Genomic DNA, 22,025 nt, shown 5'->3' on the forward strand with positions numbered 1-22,025 from the left:
AACATGAATCAAAGCTATTTTTTCAAGAGTAATTTATGACCTCAAAGACTTGTACTGCATCTGCACTGCTTATGTTTTTTTTTTTGTATGAGTGAACATAATTTCAAGGATTTCATGCAGTAGCTGCACCACAGATGTGATTTTAAGTGAGAAAAACAGTAAATACTGCCACCTAGAGTACAATTTATGAACTGTACATTTGATTTGTATTGGAATGATTCGACTAGATTTTAACACTTATTTTTTATTTAAAGTTATATTTAAAATCTTGTCATAAGAACAAATGAGATAAAAGTTGATAGTCCAGAAACAAACAGCCTATCTTTAAGTATCCATACAGAAAATGAAGACCAAAATAAGTCAAATGCGCACGTGATGTGCCGTCTCCTGAAATTAGAAATATTGATTAACATTGTAAAGCTTGTGTCAAAGAGGTTATGTCAGTTCAGACATAAATAGAAACAAAACAAACCACAGAACAATACAAATGAAACACAAGTGGACCACACCTTCTAATTCAACACAGACAAGCCACAAACTCAACACAGGTGACGCCCTCAGAAAAATACAGTCACTTCTGTTTTGTAGGTAAAATAGAATTACAAATAGATTCATTCTGTATTTATTGATTACCATCAAGGCACTAAATGGATTCCAGCTATTACACAACTGTGGTTAAAATCTAAAAATGACTACTGGGGCCGCTGCTCCCAGACTGACAGTGGAGGTAACTCCAGGGCTCAGGAGGCAGAGAGCATCTGAATTGGTTTCCTGTAATAACAATGTTTACAGTCTTGTATTCCTCTCTTGATGGGACAGATCAAAGCCACTTGTTAATGCCATAAATATAGTAGCAACTGAAGAGCTGCACTGTTGCTGCAACAATCGTGCAATTACTTTAAATCACGTACAAGAACACAAACATAATAATCTGCTTTTGTTTGTTTCAAATTAAGGCATCATTTTAAGACCAAATATACAGCGTTAAATCTTTATCGAGGCATAATCAAAAGTAATAAATATCAAACTGAAAGGAAAAAAAAATTAAAACAATCTCGTTAAAAACATCTTATAAGTCCTGAACTTCAGAGGCAGGACAGGCAGCACGTTGCTGTGGGACCCTCCTGCACGTCCTGTCCAGTTGTGTCCCGGGACGTCAAACAGTGTAGTCCAGCTCTGCGTTCAGGTTTGTGTACATCTCATAGATGGCGTCCACAGTGGTCGAGTAATTAACCAGGAAGAGCCGCACATTTGCCAGACAGTCCTCCTCTGTCACTTCCTCTCCTTTTGACAGAGACTTGAGGAAGTTTGATCTGTAGGGAGCTGCAAGTAACGCTGCCTGCAAGGTTGAAAACAAAAATCCATGATCATTAGGTAGAACTTACTGACAGGTCACTTAAGCTAAAACAAATAGGCACGAATTATATATATGTGCTTAACAAGAAAATGAATAAATACAGAGTACGGATCCAAGATGAATGAGTAAAATGTAATATAATAGCAAAAACTAACACCAATATGATACAATCCATTAATATAACAAGACAAACAGAGAGACAGGGAATACAATCTGCTCACTATAAAAAGTGATAACTATATGTGATTTGCTCTAAATTGTTATATATAGAGCCCCTTTAACTTTAATCTGAGCTTTGTGGTGAAGTGCAGCCATTGTCACCGTCACTCACAAGAGAATATGGCACATACTTCTTTTGAAAATGTGTTTCTTGCAGTCCGTTTAGATTATTGACTTAAATAATAATTATTACATTGAAAAATCTGTGATTAAAATAAAAGTTGTCCCCAAAATCCCCATATTTTAGCATCTGAAAACATTTTTTTGCATGAGAAATTACTTAAACAATGCATCCATTATCAAAATAGTTGGTTACGTTTTTCTGACAATCAACTAATCAATTAGTTGACTAATCGTTGCAGCTCTAGGGGTCAGGTTGTGTCCACTCCTTCAAAATCACACCACAGATCGTGAACAATAACAGAAACGGTGACATTTTCCTCACATCGAAAATCTTCTGAACGATCCAGCCGTGGTATTTCTTCAGCGCCTGCTCGTAGGCTTTGATGACATTCACTCGAATGAGGTTTGGTTTGTTCTCATCCCTGTCTCCATCTGCCAGACTCTGCAGAAGGACCTGTATGAAACGGAGACCCCTGCAGGAGAGATGTTGTATAGAGAAAAAAAAAGGAATGAGCCTGTCTGCTTCAGTTCAGCAGGCTGAAAGTTCAACAGACAGCAGTGTGACATAACATTCAGGGAGTGCACTCACCTTTTCAGCCACATCAGAGCCAGTGTTGCTCCAACTTTAGGCCACTCTGCTGCATGGGCTTCTCGCTCGGCCTCCACTATGTGCTGCAGGGTGACGTACTTCTCGGGATCCTGAACATATACAGCTCTAATTTTCTGAAAAGATGCACATTAGGAGTTGGTGGTGTGAAAAAAACTTGACCAGTGGACTTGCAGAATCACACACACACAGACACACAAAAACAAACACACACAGGTCTGTTTCTTACCGTTATATTGCCATTAATGTCTGATTTGATGATGCCAAACACTTTTGATCCCAAGCAGTCTGAAAGAGGAACAGACATTTGAGAGCAAAGCAATAAAATATGAATGATCACACGTGGCTCAGAGGAGGAGGAGGGGGGAATGAATACAAATCAGCCATTAGGGAGCAACAGAGGGGGGCAGAAATGCAGTGAATGCACAGTTAAGGCACAATGAGGTCAATGTGAGCTCTGTTCAGTGAGTAAACAAAGAGTTGCTCTATAGGCTATGTAATATGGCCGCAGCTGGTTCAGACCCCCCACACCGTGACTCCAGCAGCTCCACTTCTTCAGCTATGTGTGAAATAACAAACGGTCGACGGAGTCATCTGAACGCAACATGTCATGAGGAACAAGTCGAGCCAAGAGTGAACCGTGACAGCGCCACACGCAGCGGCGTCTGCTACACTGTCCACACTGTGTTTTCAGCGAGTTCAGGTGGAGGAAAACACTCACCGAAGAACGACGGCAGGTGAGACACGGCCTCCAGGAACAACTTCGTGTCCACCGACTTGTCGGGAGGCAGCTCTCCGAATTGGTTATCCAGGAGAAGAGACATAGTCCCGCCGTCGTAGGAAGCAGCAGCAGCGGCAGCAGCGAGCAGCTCTCGGCTGGAGAGAACCCGGAACTGTGTTTCTTGTCAGATGGGTGGGGAAGCGCCACCAGCAGCCCCTATCACTTTCGTCCTCCTCCAACAGGTGGGGAATTATACATGGGCGTGTTGAAAAACCGCCCCCGAGTCCACAATAACCGGCACACAGATAACACGACAATACAGCTAGTTGAGGTATGAGTTATACTTTATTATACCTAAGGTAGGGATTGTTTGGACCACAGAGGCAGTGGGAGGCTTGAAGTTACAGGGAGGTCAAAGTCAGGGTTGAAACCAGGGCTGGAGAGGAGCTGAACACACGCACTGTTGTTACCACACAGTAACTGAGGAGCAGTTTATTAGTTATTTAAGCCCATAATGTGAAAGCACCCTATTCTCACTTTGATTGTGGAAGGTTTTTTTAAAATGTATTGTAAGTATCTGGTTTGAAATAAAGACTTAAAGCGACACAATGTGATTTTTGTGAGAGGAAATAACACATTTACCCCCCCCCCCCCCCCCCCCAGTTGGAGTCATAAGCTATAAATTGCACCATTGTTAAATTCATTACACTCAGGGGTTTTACCATAACAGCCTTGCTTGGTCTGGTATTACCACTAAGCAAACTGCAGGTAGGCGTTCCTGTAAAATGACCATTGTTACTGATCTCTACATGAGCTCCTGTTACACAGCCTTTAAGCATTTACCATTAAAGCCGCTGCAAGCTTTGTCGTCATTTTAGCCGACTTCCTGTCCGTTCTGGAGTCAGCAATAGAGAGCTGAAGTCAAGCCCCTTCCGGCGGACCCCACGGGACCTTATTTTTGAAAGACTTTGCATGGTTGTGAATGAAGATGATCCCGGCTTTAATTGTGCCACGAACTACACATATGATGTTGATGAAGGTCCTCAGTCATCCAGCTCATGGTAAATCTAGGTGCTGTATCGTAGGCAACTGGACTTGTTTCAGTTTCTTGAAGACGTTTCACCTCTCATCCAAGAAGCATCTTCAGTTCTAACTAACAGGGGGAGTTGGCAGGCTGTTAAACTCTGTGTGGGAGTGTCCTTACAGAGTCGTTAACGACATGTGTGAGCTCTGAGTTGTGGGTCGTTGGTCAAACCGGCCTTCATGTGGGTTTCTAGCCTTAGAAACGTCTTCAAGAAACTGAAACAAGTCCAGTTGCCTACGATACAGCACCTAGATTTACACATATGATGCATGTCAATTTAAAAGATGATTTTCCAAGTCAAGAAAGTCGCAGTTTGTCGTAAATAAAGTAAAATATCAAGCGTAATTAAAGCGGGATCAAAAAATTATTTGTCTCTCTCCATTTACTACCATAAAAAGTTTTTCTGAAATAAAGTGTCATGGGTTAAACCAGACGGGGCGTGACTTCAGCTCTCTAAACCCTCCCTCCTCTCTACAGTATCACCTAATCACCAGACATAGCAGCAAACAGGAGGATCCTGCTCTCTTTGTATGTTCATGAGCAGACAGGACCGCCTCTTTATGGAGTTCTCTGTCCTGATTGGACAAAGTGGGCAGGGATAACAGGAAATGTATTTTCTCTTTTACTGCATGAACAGGGGGAGGAGAGCAACGGGTTACTGACCGAACCCTCATAAGAGTGGTTACTGTTGGAATACAGTTATTTAACAGTTATTCTAATAAAAAATATCACTTACAGCGGCTTTAAACTACAGAGGCTGTTAAAGGCAAAACACACTTTGCATTAGGATTGCATCAGTAAAAAAAGAAAAATGACTCTTTTCAGACCACCATATAAAACTAGAGTTGAATGAGCACTTAGCTGAATCTGGTGCAGATTATTAAGTGTCATCGGCATAAGATGTGTCAATATCTGTACTCATGATGGAGGGAAAATGCTTCAAGTTTATAAGAAACCTTTTTCTGTAAATCATTCTCTCTTTATCTTGTGTTCAAAAATGCTGATGTGAAGCTAATTTTTAAAAAAAAAACCTCAGAGGGTGTGAGATATTGTTCAAAGGTCACTAAAAGTGGACCTTCGTTTTTTTTTGTTTTCAAATTAAAAGATGCAATAACCTGTACTTGATGAGATGATTTAAGTTCATTCAAATACATATCTGACATCCTGTGCTTATGTTTGCTTTGAATCTCTTAGGCAGCCTTCTGAGAAAAGCTGTCTTAGAGAGAAAACACATTCACCACTTTAAATTATCGCTGAATTGGAGAGAGATTGCTCAAGGTAAGTGGTCCCATATTCATATTGAAACGGTTACAGATTTAACAAAGTGCTTGCTGATTACTGTCCTCAAAAGAGATACTTTGTTACTGTTCATTCAATGCTTTCCAACACAGATAATCTTACTTCTACTTGGGTACTATTGAATCATCTGTACTCCACATGTGCAGCGTATTCAAGTACTCTTTCCACCCCTGGTTGAACCTTATCTGGCTTACAACAATAAGTGAGACATTAGGCCCAGGTTCTACAACAGGTACTAACTTTGAGGGCACATTTTTTATCAGTGATTGTAAACCATAGCTGTACGTATGTGACCACAGGCAGCATCTAACACACTGGAGTTACAGCACCACACCGAATAAACAGAGATCACAAGTTGCCTATAACTTACTGCCAGCTGAGACGTCCCAAACCTCAGAACAAAAGTTAGTCTGTGAGGAGCATCATGTTAAAACAAAAAGCTTATGAAAATAAACATTGATATTTTCTTAGAGGTAAGACATACAGTTTATAAATAGAATAGCATTTGGGTTATTTTGATAAAGAATTACATGGATACATACATCTTATATATTTGCATAATGCTATTAAAATTGATTCAAAACGGATTTCACACGGGCCGCTGAGGCCATCACTCTCTCTCATACACGCACGCACGCACACAACATCAGAAGTATGGCTGTAACATTATAACTCCAAAAACTACTGATACTTTACCTATAAACACATCTTCGACCAGAGTGGAGGGACTGAACAATGAAATCACCTGCTGGAGCTGCTGGATGGAATGAAAGTTTGCACACTCTTGGTACTGCTGGCCTTACACGGTGCTCGACGCACTGAAGCTATTTTCTTTTTTCTTTATAAATCACAGTTTGCTCGCAAAACAAACATTTGAACTCTAAGCAAGTGGCATCACAATGAATCAAGATTAAAATACTGTTGTTGCATCTTAAAAATGTAAAATGGCTAAAAGGAAAATTAAATGATGTCACTGGTATAGATCAAGGTCCATCTATTCTGATCCCTGATGCCAGGTCTCTTTGCAGACTTGTGGCCTTTTGACCTCAAGGACCACAAGTGATGACCTCTATGGAGAAAGTACAATGTGGAAGGCTCAACTGCTTGTTGTTCTAATTGTTTTATATACACACACACAACATTGCACTTTTTGGAAAGTATGTGGATTTAAAAAGGTGCAATATGTAAGAATTGGCCACGGGACGATTTCATACTCCAAACAAATAGGGGGCAGCATATGACCAGAGTAACGGCTAACTAGCTGCCGTTAGCTCAATTAGCCATGCAGCTAGCGCTCCTATTAGTTGATAGCACTGGGGGTGTGTTAGTGTTGTTTACTCTCGGACTATCATCCCTAGAGGGACAAAGTGGCTCGGGCTAGCTCGTTAGCATGCCATCTATAGATATCTCTGCAATACAAAACATAAATAAAAACTTTCTTCACAGTCTGTTAATAATTGTTGTTAATTTTTTCATGTTTAAGGCTAACATTCTTACATATGGCACCTTTTAATTGTTCTTTTTTTGTGAGGTAAAGAATAGTAGGAGATTCTGTCCTACATCTTTAAAGGTGTTGGTTTACTCCGTATTACCATGGTACAAAAACAACAAAATAAATAAATGTTTTGATTTATATGTTATTTTGCATGGTGCTTCTTTTTTTCTCACCTCAAGGAATGTATGCGGATACTTACACTTATTAATACGGGAAAACAATTTTTTTTCTTTAAAAAAAAGGTGTTAACACTGATTAAGTTGAAATTAGCAACATCATTGATAAACTGTATTTTGAGTGTATCAGGAATGTCTTTGGGTTTTAGTTAGTTGTTGTTTTCTTTGGTTGTCACAGTGACAAGTTGCTTGGCAGCTTTGGCAATGTCATAGGCGCACTGGATGACCTGCTGAGTGACCAGCTGGATGTCCGATGGGCAGGGGTTGTGTTCTGCTGCCTTCTGGCACTCTCCGTGGAGCCGGCTGGCGCTCGAAGTGAGCAGACACAGAGACCCTCGCACTGTCTCCGAGGACGGCCTCTGTGAGGGGAGAGGAGGGGTGATGGAGACTCGATAAGGGACCGACATGACAACGTCCATAAATAAACCTTCATTGTGGTCAGTAGGCTGTGTGTGTGAGAGTAAACATAAAACAGAGCAATCTAATAAATGGTAAACATAGAACCAAGTAATGCAATGAACAAGGTCTACCCAATATAAACAAGTCAGTTAAGATTGCCTCTGGCTGCTTTCAAACAAACAACAAATCCCTTAATTGCTCGGGGGAGGGACACCGTGCTGTTGGTTGGAGTCATCTTACCTTGGGAAACAGGGCGGCCATCTCTTTCACAGCCATGCAGATCTTTTCTGAACAAGGCAGGAAGCTGAGGGAGATGGACACAAGATGCTGAATCACATCTCAAAACATTCCTTATAATGATGCTGAAAGGGAGCAACCTGCACATTTCATTCAAATATCAAGCAAATCAACTTCAGTTATGTAGCATTTTTAAAAACAACCAGATTTGACCGAAGTGATGTCAAATTAGTCAGTAGCAAGAAGGCACAAATAAAAGTAAAAGCACACTAACAATAATAAAAAGCAATAAAAAGACAACATCGAGCTTTGACGCTGCCACCGCACACACATGATCTCGCTTAACAGGTAAAAGCAGTTTTTCTGAAGATATAATAGGACTCGAGCTGGATTCGGGGCAGGCAAGTTCTAAGACGTACAGGCGTGACAGCCTATGTAAAGCTTTAAAAAACAAATACAATATTAAATGTTAAATTCTGCAGCTAAATGGACTATTCTGTGCTTTAACAACTTGAAGTGTTTTACAACACAAGTCACCCATTCATACAAACATTCACACACGGGTGGCAGAGGCTACCATGCAAGGTGCCACCTGTTAATCACGAGTAATAATCATTCATACACACTCTAACACTGAAAAAGGAAACACCAGAAGCAATTTGGGGTTCATAGAGGGTCAGGAGGCTGGGGATCAAACCAACCTCCGATTGGTGTACGACCGCTCTACCTCCTGAGCCACACCTGCCCCTGCTCAATAGCACACTCTTCTCAAATTATACACACAAAGTAGCTCATGCATGATGCCTCATGTTGTGAACTGGTCCAGCTCGCCTGGTAAAGAATACAAACCTGTCTACAAATATTACTGCTGTTGACAACTTCAGCATGTCTAAGTATTTAAAGCAGTAAAATGTCTACTGTGATGATTATAGATAAACTTATGCATGGCAGTGGTACACCTCTCCATAAGAGATAACAAGCTACGATGAAATGTGTCACAAAACAGCAAAACCCTGGGTCAGCTGAAAGCGTCGCTGTTGAGGCTTCAAAATAAAGAGTGTTAATTTCAGTGACACCTGATCAAAAGATAAACACATCACCATCATGACTGAAACTCAAACTGAAACCAAAAACTGAGACCAATATACTAGCAAAGGGAAGCCAATAATCAAGCTGTTAAAGCCTGTTATAGACCAGTAATAGCTTGGACAGGAGTACTGACTTAAGTTTAATATGGACGAGAACAAACATACCAAGCCATGTCAGCTACAGTATTTCTCACAAAATTCAAAGTAAGTAACGTCATGATTTTGCACAATTAGCCTTCGCTATTGTGAATACTGTGAAGACATTTAATTTCAAAATGTTTCAACTGGAGAAACACTGGAAGGAGCTAAAAGGGTGAATATCTCACACCAGGGTAAAAAACAGAAAATTCAAAATAACAACAACAGGAAATTAATATATGGTAAACATAGGAAACCTCATTGACTAAACTAACTCTCTGTGGATTAGGGAGGTCACAGGGGAATACATGATCATGCAGTGTTTGTTTCCTGTCAGCTGCATGTAAAGAGTGAAGGCCTACCCCCAGCAGATGCACAGTTTCTAAGGACAGAGGCTCAGAATCAGTGGACCAGACTGCGGCTGGATACTATCACTGCAATTGCCTTGCATCTCAGGTAAATCAGTGACTGGCTGGCTGGCTATAAATGAAAACCAGCAGGGTCCTCGCGCCTGAGGACAACTACTGAAAACCACTGACCTAGAAGCAGCTGAGACAGGATGAAACAGCATTTACCCTCTTCAAAAGGATGACAGAAATAGAGATGTGGTTGAAATATAAAGCTGGCAGTCAGCAAACTGTGGTTTACAGCACATCAAATAATGATAAAGTCTGAATTATCAACCACTTTTTAACATCTGAAGTTGACTAATTTTACACTTTTTAAAATTATAATATTATGTATTAATGATCTATGAATCATAAACTACCTTTCATGTTTGGTCTCCTGGGCAGCTCTCAGAAGCTCCTGTATGTTTTTGGTGATCTGCTCTGTCTTACAGATGACGTCCTCTGTGCATGGCAGGGTGGCATCTTCCTCCCCCTCCTCCCCCGGCTCCGCTGCATCCGAAGCTGGAACAGGACTGCTACAAATGAAAAGAAAACGTCTCATTGCTTTCTGCACTGCAACTCACGAAGACAAAGGTTTATATAATTTATATTAACTGATAAACAGAGTTTTTGAAAAAAATGCAGGTGGTGTTCCAGTCCATAACAAGTGAGGTTCCATTTTAAATATGGTCCTTGTATACTTGTGACTCTGAGTAAAGAGAAATATGATTCCTTGTGGTAAAACAAATGCAGTCTGGCTTCTAATTTGAACTTACAACAATGCAGCAGAGTTTAAGGCTCAACATCACAATTCAGTGCCTGTTAGGTTCGATCTAAACCAAACCCTTCTGAAAAAATACCAAAAATAGCACTAAAATTGTTTGACAGAAGTTGACGTAAAAAGCACATGTATACAAATGGAAAAGAACAACCACAGGTAGATGATGTGTGCGGGGCTACATGCTCTCCCTGTCAGCTTACGTCAGATAGGTGCAAGTACGAACATGGTAACTCAGTCCTGTACAGCCAGACTGTTCCAATCAGGGACTCTTTCCAAACATCTGTCAAAACCAATATTAGTCTAGCCCTCTCCTCTCCCTTTGTGTGACCTTTAACTTTGTAAGCTTATGCTACAATGACATCACCATCTCTAGCACCAGAAACAAGAAGAAAAACCTTCCCATTTACTTAACTTCAAAGTTTTCTCCAGACATTTCTGACTCCATCTCTTTGCTTCTCCTTAAATTTACTCCAGTAAATACTGCATGCAACTCATAACTTAATGTGATCGGTTTTAAGAGTTGGTGCATAACAAAAAACCTTTCAAAGGGGCTCTATGTAACAATTTCTGGTAATTTACATATATTAATCACTATTTTATTAGCCATATGTGAGCAGATTGTAAAGTGATGTGAAAAAAATGAGACCTTCCGTGCCTCTCTCCGCTAATAACGTTGTATTAATTTAAAGAACCCATTTAGCTGGTTTTACCAAATCAACGCAGGATTTTTTGTGTTATATATATTTAAAAAAAGATATATACTGTATGTTACAAACCTTCGCAAAGAAAACTGTTTTTAGAATTTAAGTTTTGTTTAACAATGACTTAGTTTCACAGTCCGTGCCATTTGAGTAGGAAGTTAAATTTTTCTTACCCAGTCTCCTCCAGTTCAGAGTGGTTGGGCGTGGTGTCGTAATCATTCTCCAGCATAATACCCTGTCCTTCCAGACTACAGCCCTATAGAGACATCAGTGAGTTAAAATCAATCAAACACAGTATCTGCTGTATATGATTAGCACAAACATTTAAGAAGCAACTGTCGGCACATGAAAAATCAGAATCATGCAGTTCTGAAATCAAGTTCACAATAGTATTATGACATTTGGTTGTAAAGCAGATGAAGAGAGAAAAACAGGAAATATAACACCGGGTCATTGCTGCATGACACAATGCATACTGCAGTGGATGCGATTAGTAGATGCGAAGAAATCCTGAACTGTGGGTGCACTTATCAGCAGCTAGGACTAATAAGCACATTATGATGAGCCATTGTATCCATTTTTTCTGGGTATTGAACTGTGATCATTTGAGCAGCTTTCTCTGGTACAACATTTCATCATCACCTCCGGTGTTGACTTGAGCTGAAGCAGCTCTGGTTAAAAGTTTCCTGTGGACAAAAAGCCGGAGTTGTTCAGTTAGCTGAACTGAAGCAGAGGCACTGTGGTGCATGCAGGCAGGCAGGCAGGCGATACTGATAAAAAATAAAGCAGTTTAAAAGACACAGGTCAGGAGAGAGAAGACTGTGGGGTCAAGCAGGGGGGGTGGGGGACAGTTTTCACCATCCCCAGAAGTCTGCCTGTGAACCGAGGGGAACTTCAGTACTTAACCCTTCGAGATCTCTCATCCCACGACCAGGACAGGGAAGAGGGGAAGGTAGGGAGGGAGGAAGCAGCCGTCCCCAAAGGACCCCTCCCAATCTAAAAAGGGGTCAAACCAAGTTGAGCATACTCGTAATGAGATGCATTGAATGAATTAATGAATGAAAAACCAACACCAGCCCCAAGCCAGGCATTATTATTCTGTCTTGTGAGGATGATCCAGCAGGATCAGCGGTGCCTCTGTGCTTACATTGGTTGGGAAGGGCTGTAAAACGACCCCGTCCTCTTGCCGTGCTGATTCAACTCTGTGGGGGTACTGCCTGGGACTTGAGCCTGTCTCGTACATGGACATGGCGCGACCTCCGCGGGGTGGGTGTCGACCTAAGGGCCCCTGGAGGTGTTGTTGCCCGCCAGGGGTCTGCCATCGCAGTGTTGTGTTTTCAGTCTGCAGGGAGTTCAGCTGGAAAGAACAAAACATCTTTCAATTGGACTGTAGCTGTGGGGATGATCTCCTTACAAAAGAATGGCCAGACATCAATAATAGAGTAGAAAACAGCTTAGCCTCTAGGAGAAAAGCAATTCCTCTATCTATGTTCCTCTTTTGTTTTTGGTTTCTCTTCAAAAAGTTTTTCTCACAACAAAAAGGCTTGTTTCTTTGACAAATTAAATGCTGACACTGCATGTTGATAACAACTCCTGAAATAAGACCTCTTGAGAAACTGCTGCACTAGTGGTTACCCTTATTTACATTAACAACACTCACAAACTGAAGAGAACTAAGGGATTCATGACTTTTTCAGCAACTGTGTTTCCTGGAACACCACCAATTGACCTTAATCTCCACAATTGGAGAAACAGACTTCAACACATCGTAACATCATAAAAACAAGTCAGATAAATGATGATTTATTTTTTGTAAATGACCTTTTGCGGCCAACTTGCAGTACCGTCACAGCCCACTAGGGGTTGCAACCCACACTTTTGCAATCACTGCTTTAGGTAATGTGTCTGGCAGTGACGATCGATAAAGCATTAATATTAAAAAAAGAGATTTTAGATGCTAATTAGCTTATTAGTTTCACTGCGTCAGCAACTGAGGTGTTGGTTGATGCATGAATGGTGAATAACTGGATAACTGGAATGGCCACTTTTGACGGGAAATAACTGCAGTATGGTTGAGGAGTGAATAAACCAGCAGGAGGAGGCAGTATGTTGTTTTAACACTGTCTCTCAGCCAATTGAAGAGAGAAAAGAAGTGGGCTGCGGAGAACTTTAAAGCATATGAGAAAGAAAATGCTGACATTTCCCAAAATGGTAGCGTGGGTGACAAGCCGCCTTGTGTTCGTTATACACAACATATTTTCTAAGCATGCAAATTTGGTCTGTCCATAAGATGATTCATCTGGCAACAATTTCAGCAACTAAGGACAGGCAAATAGAAACAGCTAACAGATATCAAAAAAGCCACATGTAAATTCATCCAAGACAGACTGATAGTATAGACTGATAGTGTCACTAAAGTGTGAGTGCTGGCAGAGAGAACATCCAGGTTTAAATACCACTCTGCCCAAGAGGGACTTTTTTGTACTACTGAGAAATGAGGAACTGATATGTCTGGCTCTATTAATATATAAATCAGTTTTGTGTTGCTAATGCTTGCTACATGCCTCCTGGAGGTGTCAGTGATCTAATTTACTGAAATCTTTGTAATGGTGAGTGCAGAGTTGATAACTTAACTTGATAACGGGTGGTGGCTAATTAATGGTTTTTCAAATAATGATGGCTTACAAACATCCTCTCTGTTTAACATGTGTTGATAGCACATGGTTCTCTAACATCTGTGAATCCCCACTCTCTTTTAGACCACAAGCAACTCCAACATCCGATCCGTTTTAGCTGTTTCAGCATAGCAGAGGAAGTCTGGTGATTGTTAATTATTACCACAGGAATTTTACCACATCCAGAAACATAGCAGCCATTTTCTCCGTTGCACTAGCAGTGAAGAATTTCAACTGAAATCAACGAGTATGGAGTTATGACCTTCTCCGGTATTTTTTAACATGGAGAAGGATCAAGTCTTGCACACACAATTTTAAAATTTTAGCAATACCTGTTTTTTAGAGTCAAGAGCAAAGAAATGCGACCAACATAGCAAGTACCAAAGAGGACTTAAGTGGCATAAATCCAGTTTAAAGTGACTGTTAACTACAGATCTTGAAATATTAATGTGTGCCAACTTCTAATTAAATTGACAGAAATCAAATTATGCGGAAATACAGACTTTGATCAAAATATTTCCTAAAAACTGGCATTACATGTGAATTTACCAACCTTGCTTTGCATCATTCGCAGCTCTTCACTGAGGTGGCAGTTGACTTTAAGGAGCTGTTGTATTTTGGCTTCTGATGCAGTGAGGGCGCTCTTCACCTCCATGAATTCCTGCACTGTGATTGGTCCGTCGGAGAGGTCGGATGACTCGGAGCTCTGCGGCAGAACATGTTATTTAGGATTCATTCTATCCGTTTGAAAATTAAACTAAGATGTATTTAAATATCTTGAAAGAAAAGGTTCGGAAAAAAACAAACATTAACCTTGGTCCTTCGATCATTGCAGCTATCCCCACAGCTGGCCTCCTGCACTGGATCTTCATCTGATGCCACACTGTCGTAATCTGGCTGGTCATTGTCCTGGCTCTCACTGTTATGGCGACTGTCTATTCCCTGAAGGATGAGCTCCACGTTGTCTGAAGGCAGACCACCAGATCAAAGCATTAGAGATCAAACAAGCCCTGTTGGCTACAGGTGGCTGTATGATTCAAATAGCGGAGGAACACATTTCATTCTGTGTTTAGTGAATCCAAAAGTCAGGACTCGCTCCTCTTCATTAGCCTTAGCAATCTTCCATTAGGGCGCACAAGGAAGCAAACGGGCTGTGATGTGGTTTGTTATAATTTACACAATAAAGGGGCTTTTATTATTTGAGCCTGTGTTTCTGCACCAACAGCAGTAAATATGGTCCGCATTCTAATTGTGGCCTTTATACAGCTGAGCCCACATGGCTCACATTTAAATGCAAAGTTCAACGTTGACTTTCTGCATCTTGTTTGCAACAACCAATTTAAGCTTTCTCCACTGCTTCATCTGTTTTTCATCATCTCCTGTGTCTATGCTGAGGATCACTTTTACTGCAGTATTAACAAAACAAAACAAAACCCCAAACAAAAGTACATTAGCAAGAAAATTCAAGGTGTGAAAGAGATATTATACCTTTGGGACTTTCGCAGGAGTTACCCCACTGCCGTCGTTTAGCATCAGTTAGAATATCGATGACCAAGGTGGCAAATTCGTGGGCACTAAACCTTGCCAATTTTTGCCGACCCTGAGAAAACAAATGCATCAGAACACAAAGAGACAACAAATGAAAGTTTAAACAGGGGGTGACACTGGTGATATCACTTGCCTGGTTTCTGGTAGATGAGTACTCTGGATTGACCGGCAGAAAAGGCACAACTGTGGTGTCTGTTACAAGTGTGCTGTGGTTCTGAGTGGCCAACCACACTGAAAAAAAGCACAACATAAGATATATATAACACATAAGATAGAAAATACAGTCATAACCCGCACTATATGCACTGTATATTTTTACAATTCTTAAGAGACTCACCTGCATCTGTTTCTCTTCTGTCAACTTCATCATAAACATCCATGGCAAGTTCTTCAAACTGATGGTTACTTAACTGGAACAAAATAAAGCAGAATTTTTGGTAAGCAGTGGAATAAGAGAAGAGATTGTGGACCTTAGGATCATTCAAAAATCTCACCGACTGGAGCTTCTTCTTTGCCGCTTTCGCAAACTCTGACAAATCCAGGCTGCTTTGGATGGAAAATTCAAATGATTATTTGTCTGCTGACAAAATGAAACAAAGAGACACTTGACGGCAGAACTAAGGCATACTTACTTATTTCTTATCCATCAAAAGAACGCAGCATAGGAAAAATAAGACTGTAATTATTTTGTGACCGTCTATCATGCTGCCTGTATACAGAGCTGAAGCTTTATTTTCCTGCGCATCACAAGACCTCAATGTTTGTAACTATAAATAAAAAAATCAAAAACAAAATCCCGACAGTGACTTAAAACATAGCTTTTACCTGTCTGCCATCTGTGGGATGATGAAGTGTTGCCCGTTTCTGTGATCTGCAACAACAAGGACATAAGAGAGTGCAACTACCATAGAAAAAGCATGAGGGCTCTCAAATGCCATGCAGCAGCTCCGCTTGATGTGCCTACTTACCTGGTCTCCTACCGCAAAGGTAAAATGTTAACCGGTCAGTGAGTTCATACTGTATCTCCACTAGCCTCTCTGCCAGCTCCTGATGCCCCGCTTGTCTGCACAGATTAGAAATATAAAGGTCATGTTTCAGAAATATGGCTCTGTACTAAAGCTAAAGAATGCCTCAGGTGGGCCTTTAAATGTATCTATGGAACAGCTGTGTGCTTGTAAAGTTCACAAAAACAATACATTTCTCAACACAATGTTGGTTTGGTGACTCAGTGGCAAAGTAATGAGCACAGAACTAAAGTAGAAGCTCTGTGGGTGTTAGCTATTCATGCTTAGATACAACCAAATCTCTGTTATGCCAGAAACACCATCAAATATAATTATCTTTGAGACAAACAAGGCGATGATTCCTTAGCTCTCATCACTGTGAAATGCAGACATCGTCCATTTTCTTTTTCTAGATTTTCCTTCCACTTATGATGAACTAGTCCAGCTGAGTCAGCAGCTAGCACACTGAGCTACACAGTTTTTCCTTCCTCTCCTGCCTCACTTAGTCATACCCTTATTGAATTAGTCAAACTGACTTAATGCCAGTGGGTCAGTGTCACAACGTTCATTGTTGTGTGAGGCATGCTCAATATTTCAGCCATTTTAACTGGAGACTGTCCTAGGTTTTATCTGCTTGTTTCCGTTAACCTCCTCTGACTTTACTTTTCAGTTATAATCTAATGTCCTCATTCACACCTCAATATAGAAATAGTACACATTTCATACACCTACAGTTGGTTTCTGTGCTCTCCAGAGGATGTGTATCATTTCCTGTAGCACCAGTGAGCCGGGCTGTGTCTGTTCAGGTGATGCTTGCAGGCACACTACAAGTTTTGTGAACTGCAAGAGCAGTCAAAACTGTTAGCAGTTTGCTATGTTTTCTATATAGCCAACAATGTGAGATTATACGACAGAGCTCAGCCGAAATCGTGGGCAACAGATGATGTCAATGTAGCGTTGGGCAATATATCGATATTACATATTTTTGTATTATGAGATATGTTATGTCTTCATATGGCATAAGTGTTGTCTTTTCCTGGTTTTAAAGGCTGCATTGCAGTAATTTACCAGAGTGTTCTACTTTGTCTAATCTTCCTTTAGCACTTAGCCATCATAGCCACATTATTGATAATTGTCACACTATTATCACAATATCAATCGAGGTATTTGATCAAATTTCTCATGACATTTGATTTTGTTGCCCAGTCCTATTTATCCAGTTCTTTTGAGGAGATTTCAGAATATTGAGGTTTTATTCACAACATGATTATCGCTCCTAAAAAATCACACAACTGTATTGTTGCGACATCTATAGAAAATTTGAATAAAAGAAAATTATATAAGTCAAACACACCTTTGACTTAGTTTATTGCGGGTTTTGTCTCTTTTTTAGCAAATGAAAGCTAAAGCTTCAAAACAATACATGCCATACTGTGGCATCCCTAAAATCGTTAGGGATCGTGTTAGTACCATTATAAAAGTGTTGGCACACACTTACTCATCTGAGAAAACATCTTTTTGCAGAACAAATATAAAGACAGGATCAATTTAAAACACAGGCCCTGTTTTACCTTGCATAATCAATGGGGGTCTTTCCACTTGAGTCCAGAGCCCCGGGATCAGCTCCATAAACTGCCAACAGCTCTGCTTGTAACATCTGTCCTGCTTTTGCTGCTATGTGTAGTGGCGTGTTTCCTTTCTCCTGTTGTGCAAAACAACACAGTGACAAAGCACTAGAATTATTCCAACTTAAACCGCACTAAATGTGGTGGTTCTTTGCTTATTGCACTACTCTTACTGGATGGAAGAAGTTGGCCTGCGCTCCCAGAGATAAGAGTCTTAGGCAGGTCTCCAGGTTTCCGGTCCGAACACTGGAATGGAGTTGCTGAAAAGAGATCGAAAAGTAGTTTGTTTTAATTTGATTGTGGACTACATACACACAGTGTATGCAGTGCTGGCTTCACAAGATGCGCCTGCACCAAACTGCATTATTCTGCTGCTACTACAAGCAAAGGATACAGCATCACCTTAAAACTGTGCACAGATACAACAAAATAAGTTAACGGGTGAATTAAAGACAAACAAAAATGATTTTTATGTATGCTGTGCATTCACCTACAGGCACTTTTCTCTCTTCAAATCACAAATACTTTGGACTATTTATTGAAATTATTAGTATTAATATGCAAATAATCTGGTTTATGCTTGAATTGTGAGCGCAAATCAAGGAAGAGTGTGAAATAAAGGTGGCTGTTGCCAGAGTTGAGATCGGACAGCCTATACTATTTGATAGTCATAGTCATAGTGCAACCAGTACAAGAAAATGTGAGTGGCAGTGTGTCGCAGCTGCACTGAATGCTAAATATCAATCTATAAATAGGCCGGACCATTTCTGTACTTAGTGGTCTAAAATTAAAGTTAAAAACCAAAAATGGTCAAAATATGGTGTTTATTTATTTTACCGAGTGTCTTAGCATGGGACAATTTTGGCTTATTTTTGCATCTGTGAAATATTGGCAAATGAAGAATGGAGAGAAGTTACCACAAAAAAAACAAAACAAAAAAAACAAACAGCCATTTCTCACCTTGCTGAGGTCTTTTGCGGTTACACTGTCATCCTCCCGACATGGCATCCTATGGACGTACGCCAGCATCTGATATTTGGCCTTGATGAACTCTGTCTTGTTGGGACTGGTGACAACAGAAGATGCTCACAATTAAAACCAGGAAAATCCCAACCACAATCACAGACAAACAGCGTTCAAAACGTTCTACTGATGTCTAACACTGAAATCAGACACTAGATCTGCAGATTCATCAAATATCTTGCTGTCCCTTAAATAGAGAAAATAATTAAAAAAACAAAAACAGTGTTTTGCCAGAAGCTCCCCATCAGGACTGCAATAATTAGTCCATTAATCAGTTAGTCTATCAAAAGTCAGTCATTTTTCAAGCAAAGATGTCAATCATTTGCTTTTTCTTTGTCATTTATGGCAGTTAATGAAGAGTCTTTGCATTTTGGACAAAAGAAGGAAATTGAAGACGTCACTTCGGTGTGTGAGATATTATAATGAGCAATTTTAGGAAATTTTGGACTTTTATTGTGAAAATAATCTGCAGATTAATCACTAATGAAAATAATCGTTACTTGCAGCCATACTTGCATTAGGGTTACAAATTCTAGGAAGACATTCACATCCAAATTCTAAGTACTGTAAATCTATCCTTCCTCACCGTCATACGACCAACCTCATCTCTGATGATCTCTGACACATAGAGTACAGTACAGTACAGTACATTATTGGGGAAGCAAACAACAAAGCTGGACATTTTTAACATTAGTGGAACAACAAGGAAGCTCCATCCTTCTGTCAATACAAGAATACTTCCTAGTTTTGTGAATAAAGGAAGTCGAAGCAGCTGCAGGGTCAGTTTGACCGTTCAGCGACATCCAGCTCTGCAAATTACGCCCCAATAATTCCTGAACCATCACAAAGAACAACCCTTGGAGAAAGGCACCTGGAACTATTCTACCGGAACACAATGCAGTCTTGGTTCCTCTGATTCAAAATGCAGAAATGCCCAATAAGATAGCATGAAACTTTAATAAGGCATCGAGAACAGCTCATTCCTGTTTGGTCTGTCTGTTTCTGCCTGTCGCCTGGTGAGTGAATGCGTTTGCTCCGAGCGTGAGGGTCGGACTCAGCATGGCTGTGTTTACATGTGTTTATCTTTACTCCACCAGCCAGACACCAGGCGGACACAGTGTTTATACCTGGCATTGGATATGGGTGACTACATCACATCACATCTCTCATTTTGTTTTTTGTTATGAGTTACAGTGAACAGTGTTTGTTTAAAAAAGCCTTCAAATGGAAATGCTGCATAAACCCTTTAAAAGTTCTTTTCCCAGCAAGTTAATCAATAAAACTGTCAAATCATTCTCATATAGCTAATATGACTGAGATACTGCCATTGGCTTATTCTTGTTTATAAGACTATTCTTGGTCTGCTTCTATCCTACCTACAGAACAACGTTATTAAAAAAAGTATAGGAAGTTAGTGTCTTTGCACTTGTACTTATTTTTATTAACTGAATTTGGAAAAAGAGCATTTAAGTACGCCGCTCCCTGGATGCATTTACATTGAGTCTAAATAGCTTTAAAAAAGGACATCTGGCTGTAGATGTTCTGAATGTTTTGATAGTTTGTGACTCAGACGTTTGTGATCTGTCTTCACTTTCATTGTTGTATGTTTTGTCACTGCAACCGAGACTTCTTTCCTGGAATTGCAATTCATTTTGTTTCGTATTCCCCCATCTGCATGATCAGGTCACTACACTTCTTAAAGTTACTTGAGACTGACTGGTCATGAGTCATGCTCGTGGTGCCGAGGCCCGATTATGCATGTTCACTGACCTTAACTCTGAAAATCAATTTAGCCAGTAGAGCTTTACATCAAAAGTGCAAACAAGCATACCACAATCAGCACTGACACATGAAGATCCTTAAAAGCACTTACTGAACTCTGTCCTGGGGGTTGGCTTTGCGCTTCCCACTCACAGAGGAGGAAGGGTCCAGCAGGCTGTGCTCCCATATGGAGTTAGCTCCATTGCCATACAGTGTCTGGACCATCTAAAATATAAAGACATTTACATTATTTATAACGCTCTCCTCCAATCACCTGGTGTGTTTGATTGTGCAACCTCTGCATCGTCTATCACAATAAATCCTATTGCATTTGCATGTGGATGTTTTGTGTGAACATGTCCCAGTCTCCTCACCTGTAACTGGGAGGATGGCCATGAAGAATGAGTCAGATGTCGGACTTGAGAGCTGTGTCGCCCCAAACCTCGATGGATGCTGCAGCACTCATCGCAGATCAACACACCCCTGTTAACAGAGGCCCAGCGTGGCTCTAGAGTGAGATGCAAATGTTAGTCAACCAACCCAGCCCAGTGTTAGGCGACTAACAACGTCAGCTTCACCTTAAACTGAAGCTTTCACGTTTATTACTCGATTCTTGTCAGACGATGCTGCTCGCTAACTGCCAGCAACAAATAACACCACCAGGGTAGTAGCTTCCTTCACAAATCCAACCAGGGTGTGGGTCTGTTTTGCCACAACATTAGCTAACGTTACTTGTTTCAGTAAGTCTTAACAAACTGGCTAATTAAGCTAATTCGTGTGATGAAGCTAACCCGACGTTAACGTTTGACTTGAACCATCATCGCAGACGAGCAAAGAGTTTCAGAAACAGACAAGTTAATGTGATAATAATAACACAGACACAACACACACACTTCATATTTTCACAAATGCTTCCACAAAAGAAAAAAAAAACATTCACAATCATTACAAATAGCCAACTAGCTAATGTATTATCAGTTATGAGCGTTTAGTAACGTTAACTAGGTTAGCTAACTGAGTTGTAGTAAGGGCTAGCTGGTTAGCTAGGCAGCTAAAGCTAGCTTGTTTGACATCATTACCCGGAGCACTGCAATCAGCGCAGACCTCCCTGCTTCGCACTCGCTTTGACATCCCTCGACAGAAATCCTCCGAGTCCAGGAGAGACAAATATTTTAAAGATACGTTAGAAGACAGCTAGACGGGGGTAAAGCAGGGTAGTCCGCCCTAACAGATTGTATTTAACGCTTCTAGCAGGCAAAGCAACTCTGTGCTGGTCTGCCCTCCCCTACTGTTGAACAAAGCAGTGTCCCATTCCAGCATTCACACAGCCTCCTACGTGCCTCCTCCGTGCCTCCTTGTCCGCTTCCTTCCTTGTTTCCCTCGATGCCTATCCTATGCGACTTTGTAAAATCGCCACTAATAAGGGCGTATGTGGTAGGTGCAATGCCTGCAGCCCCATCACAGCTGCCATTAAATCTTTAGCTTAAAAAGATTAAAATCATGGTTGATTATCTATAAAATATGTCACAAAGTTCACTTTTACCAGCATATCTTGAGTACAAGTCTGGTAGACAC

General features: G+C 40.6%; 2 protein-coding genes across 4 annotated transcripts; both read right to left on the reverse strand.

Moving 5' to 3' along the window:
• Positions 1-522: 522 nt before the first annotated feature.
• LOC311274832 (glycolipid transfer protein-like) lies at positions 523-3,229 on the reverse strand. The gene is made up of 5 exons (XM_084382829.1): positions 3,028-3,229; positions 2,536-2,594; positions 2,289-2,422; positions 2,022-2,172; positions 523-1,339 (listed from the first exon to the last, which is right to left on the reverse strand). Exons 1-5 carry the CDS (start codon positions 3,128-3,130, stop codon positions 1,157-1,159), a joined length of 630 nt encoding a protein of 209 aa, XP_084238955.1. The 5' UTR covers positions 3,131-3,229; the 3' UTR covers positions 523-1,156.
• Positions 3,230-3,673: 444 nt separating this feature from the next.
• git2b (G protein-coupled receptor kinase interacting ArfGAP 2b) lies at positions 3,674-21,765 on the reverse strand. Of its 3 annotated transcripts, none has more exons than XM_084382589.1 (20): positions 21,530-21,765; positions 20,825-20,958; positions 20,563-20,675; positions 18,627-18,732; positions 17,840-17,926; positions 17,613-17,743; positions 16,006-16,100; positions 15,863-15,908; positions 15,532-15,580; positions 15,375-15,447; positions 15,171-15,268; positions 14,978-15,089; positions 14,303-14,454; positions 14,043-14,195; positions 11,962-12,171; positions 11,721-11,810; positions 10,988-11,070; positions 9,713-9,868; positions 7,721-7,784; positions 3,674-7,440 (listed from the first exon to the last, which is right to left on the reverse strand). In XM_084382589.1, the coding sequence occupies exons 1-20, from the start codon at positions 21,579-21,581 to the stop codon at positions 7,231-7,233; spliced, it is 2,214 nt and encodes a 737-aa protein (XP_084238715.1). In that variant the 5' UTR covers positions 21,582-21,765; the 3' UTR covers positions 3,674-7,230. The 3 variants fall into 3 exon arrangements, with proteins under 3 accessions (XP_084238715.1, XP_084238714.1, XP_084238716.1); XM_084382588.1 differs by having other exon boundaries at positions 15,532-15,583; XM_084382590.1 differs by lacking the exon at positions 11,721-11,810 and having other exon boundaries at positions 15,532-15,583; positions 21,530-21,764.
• Positions 21,766-22,025: the final 260 nt, after the last annotated feature.

Source organism: Pagrus pagrus, assembly GCF_965226575.1.
Source record: "Pagrus pagrus genome assembly, chromosome: 19".
Classification (NCBI taxonomy): domain Eukaryota; kingdom Metazoa; phylum Chordata; class Actinopteri; order Spariformes; family Sparidae; genus Pagrus; species Pagrus pagrus.

Bases quoted from the DNA above. Each gene is read 5' to 3' on its own strand.
- LOC311274832 (XM_084382829.1), bottom strand. From the start codon at position 3,130: ATGTCTCTTCTCCTGGATAACCAATTCGGAGAGCTGCCTCCCGACAAG. The intron at 2,595-3,027 runs GTGAGTGTTTTC...TTCCTCTTTCAG, and splicing joins TCACCTGCCGTCGTTCTTCG to ACTGCTTGGGATCAAAAGTG. The intron at 2,423-2,535 runs GTAAGAAACAGA...GCATCTTTTCAG, and splicing joins ACATTAATGGCAATATAACG to AAAATTAGAGCTGTATATGT.
- git2b (XM_084382588.1), bottom strand. From the start codon at position 21,581: ATGTCAAAGCGAGTGCGAAGCAGGGAGGTCTGCGCTGATTGCAGTGCT. The intron at 14,455-14,977 runs GTATAATATCTC...GTCTGCCTTCAG, and splicing joins CTCCTGCGAAAGTCCCAAAG to ACAACGTGGAGCTCATCCTT. The intron at 7,785-9,712 runs GTAGTTTATGAT...CATCTCCCTCAG, and splicing joins CAGGAGACCAAACATGAAAG to CTTCCTGCCTTGTTCAGAAA.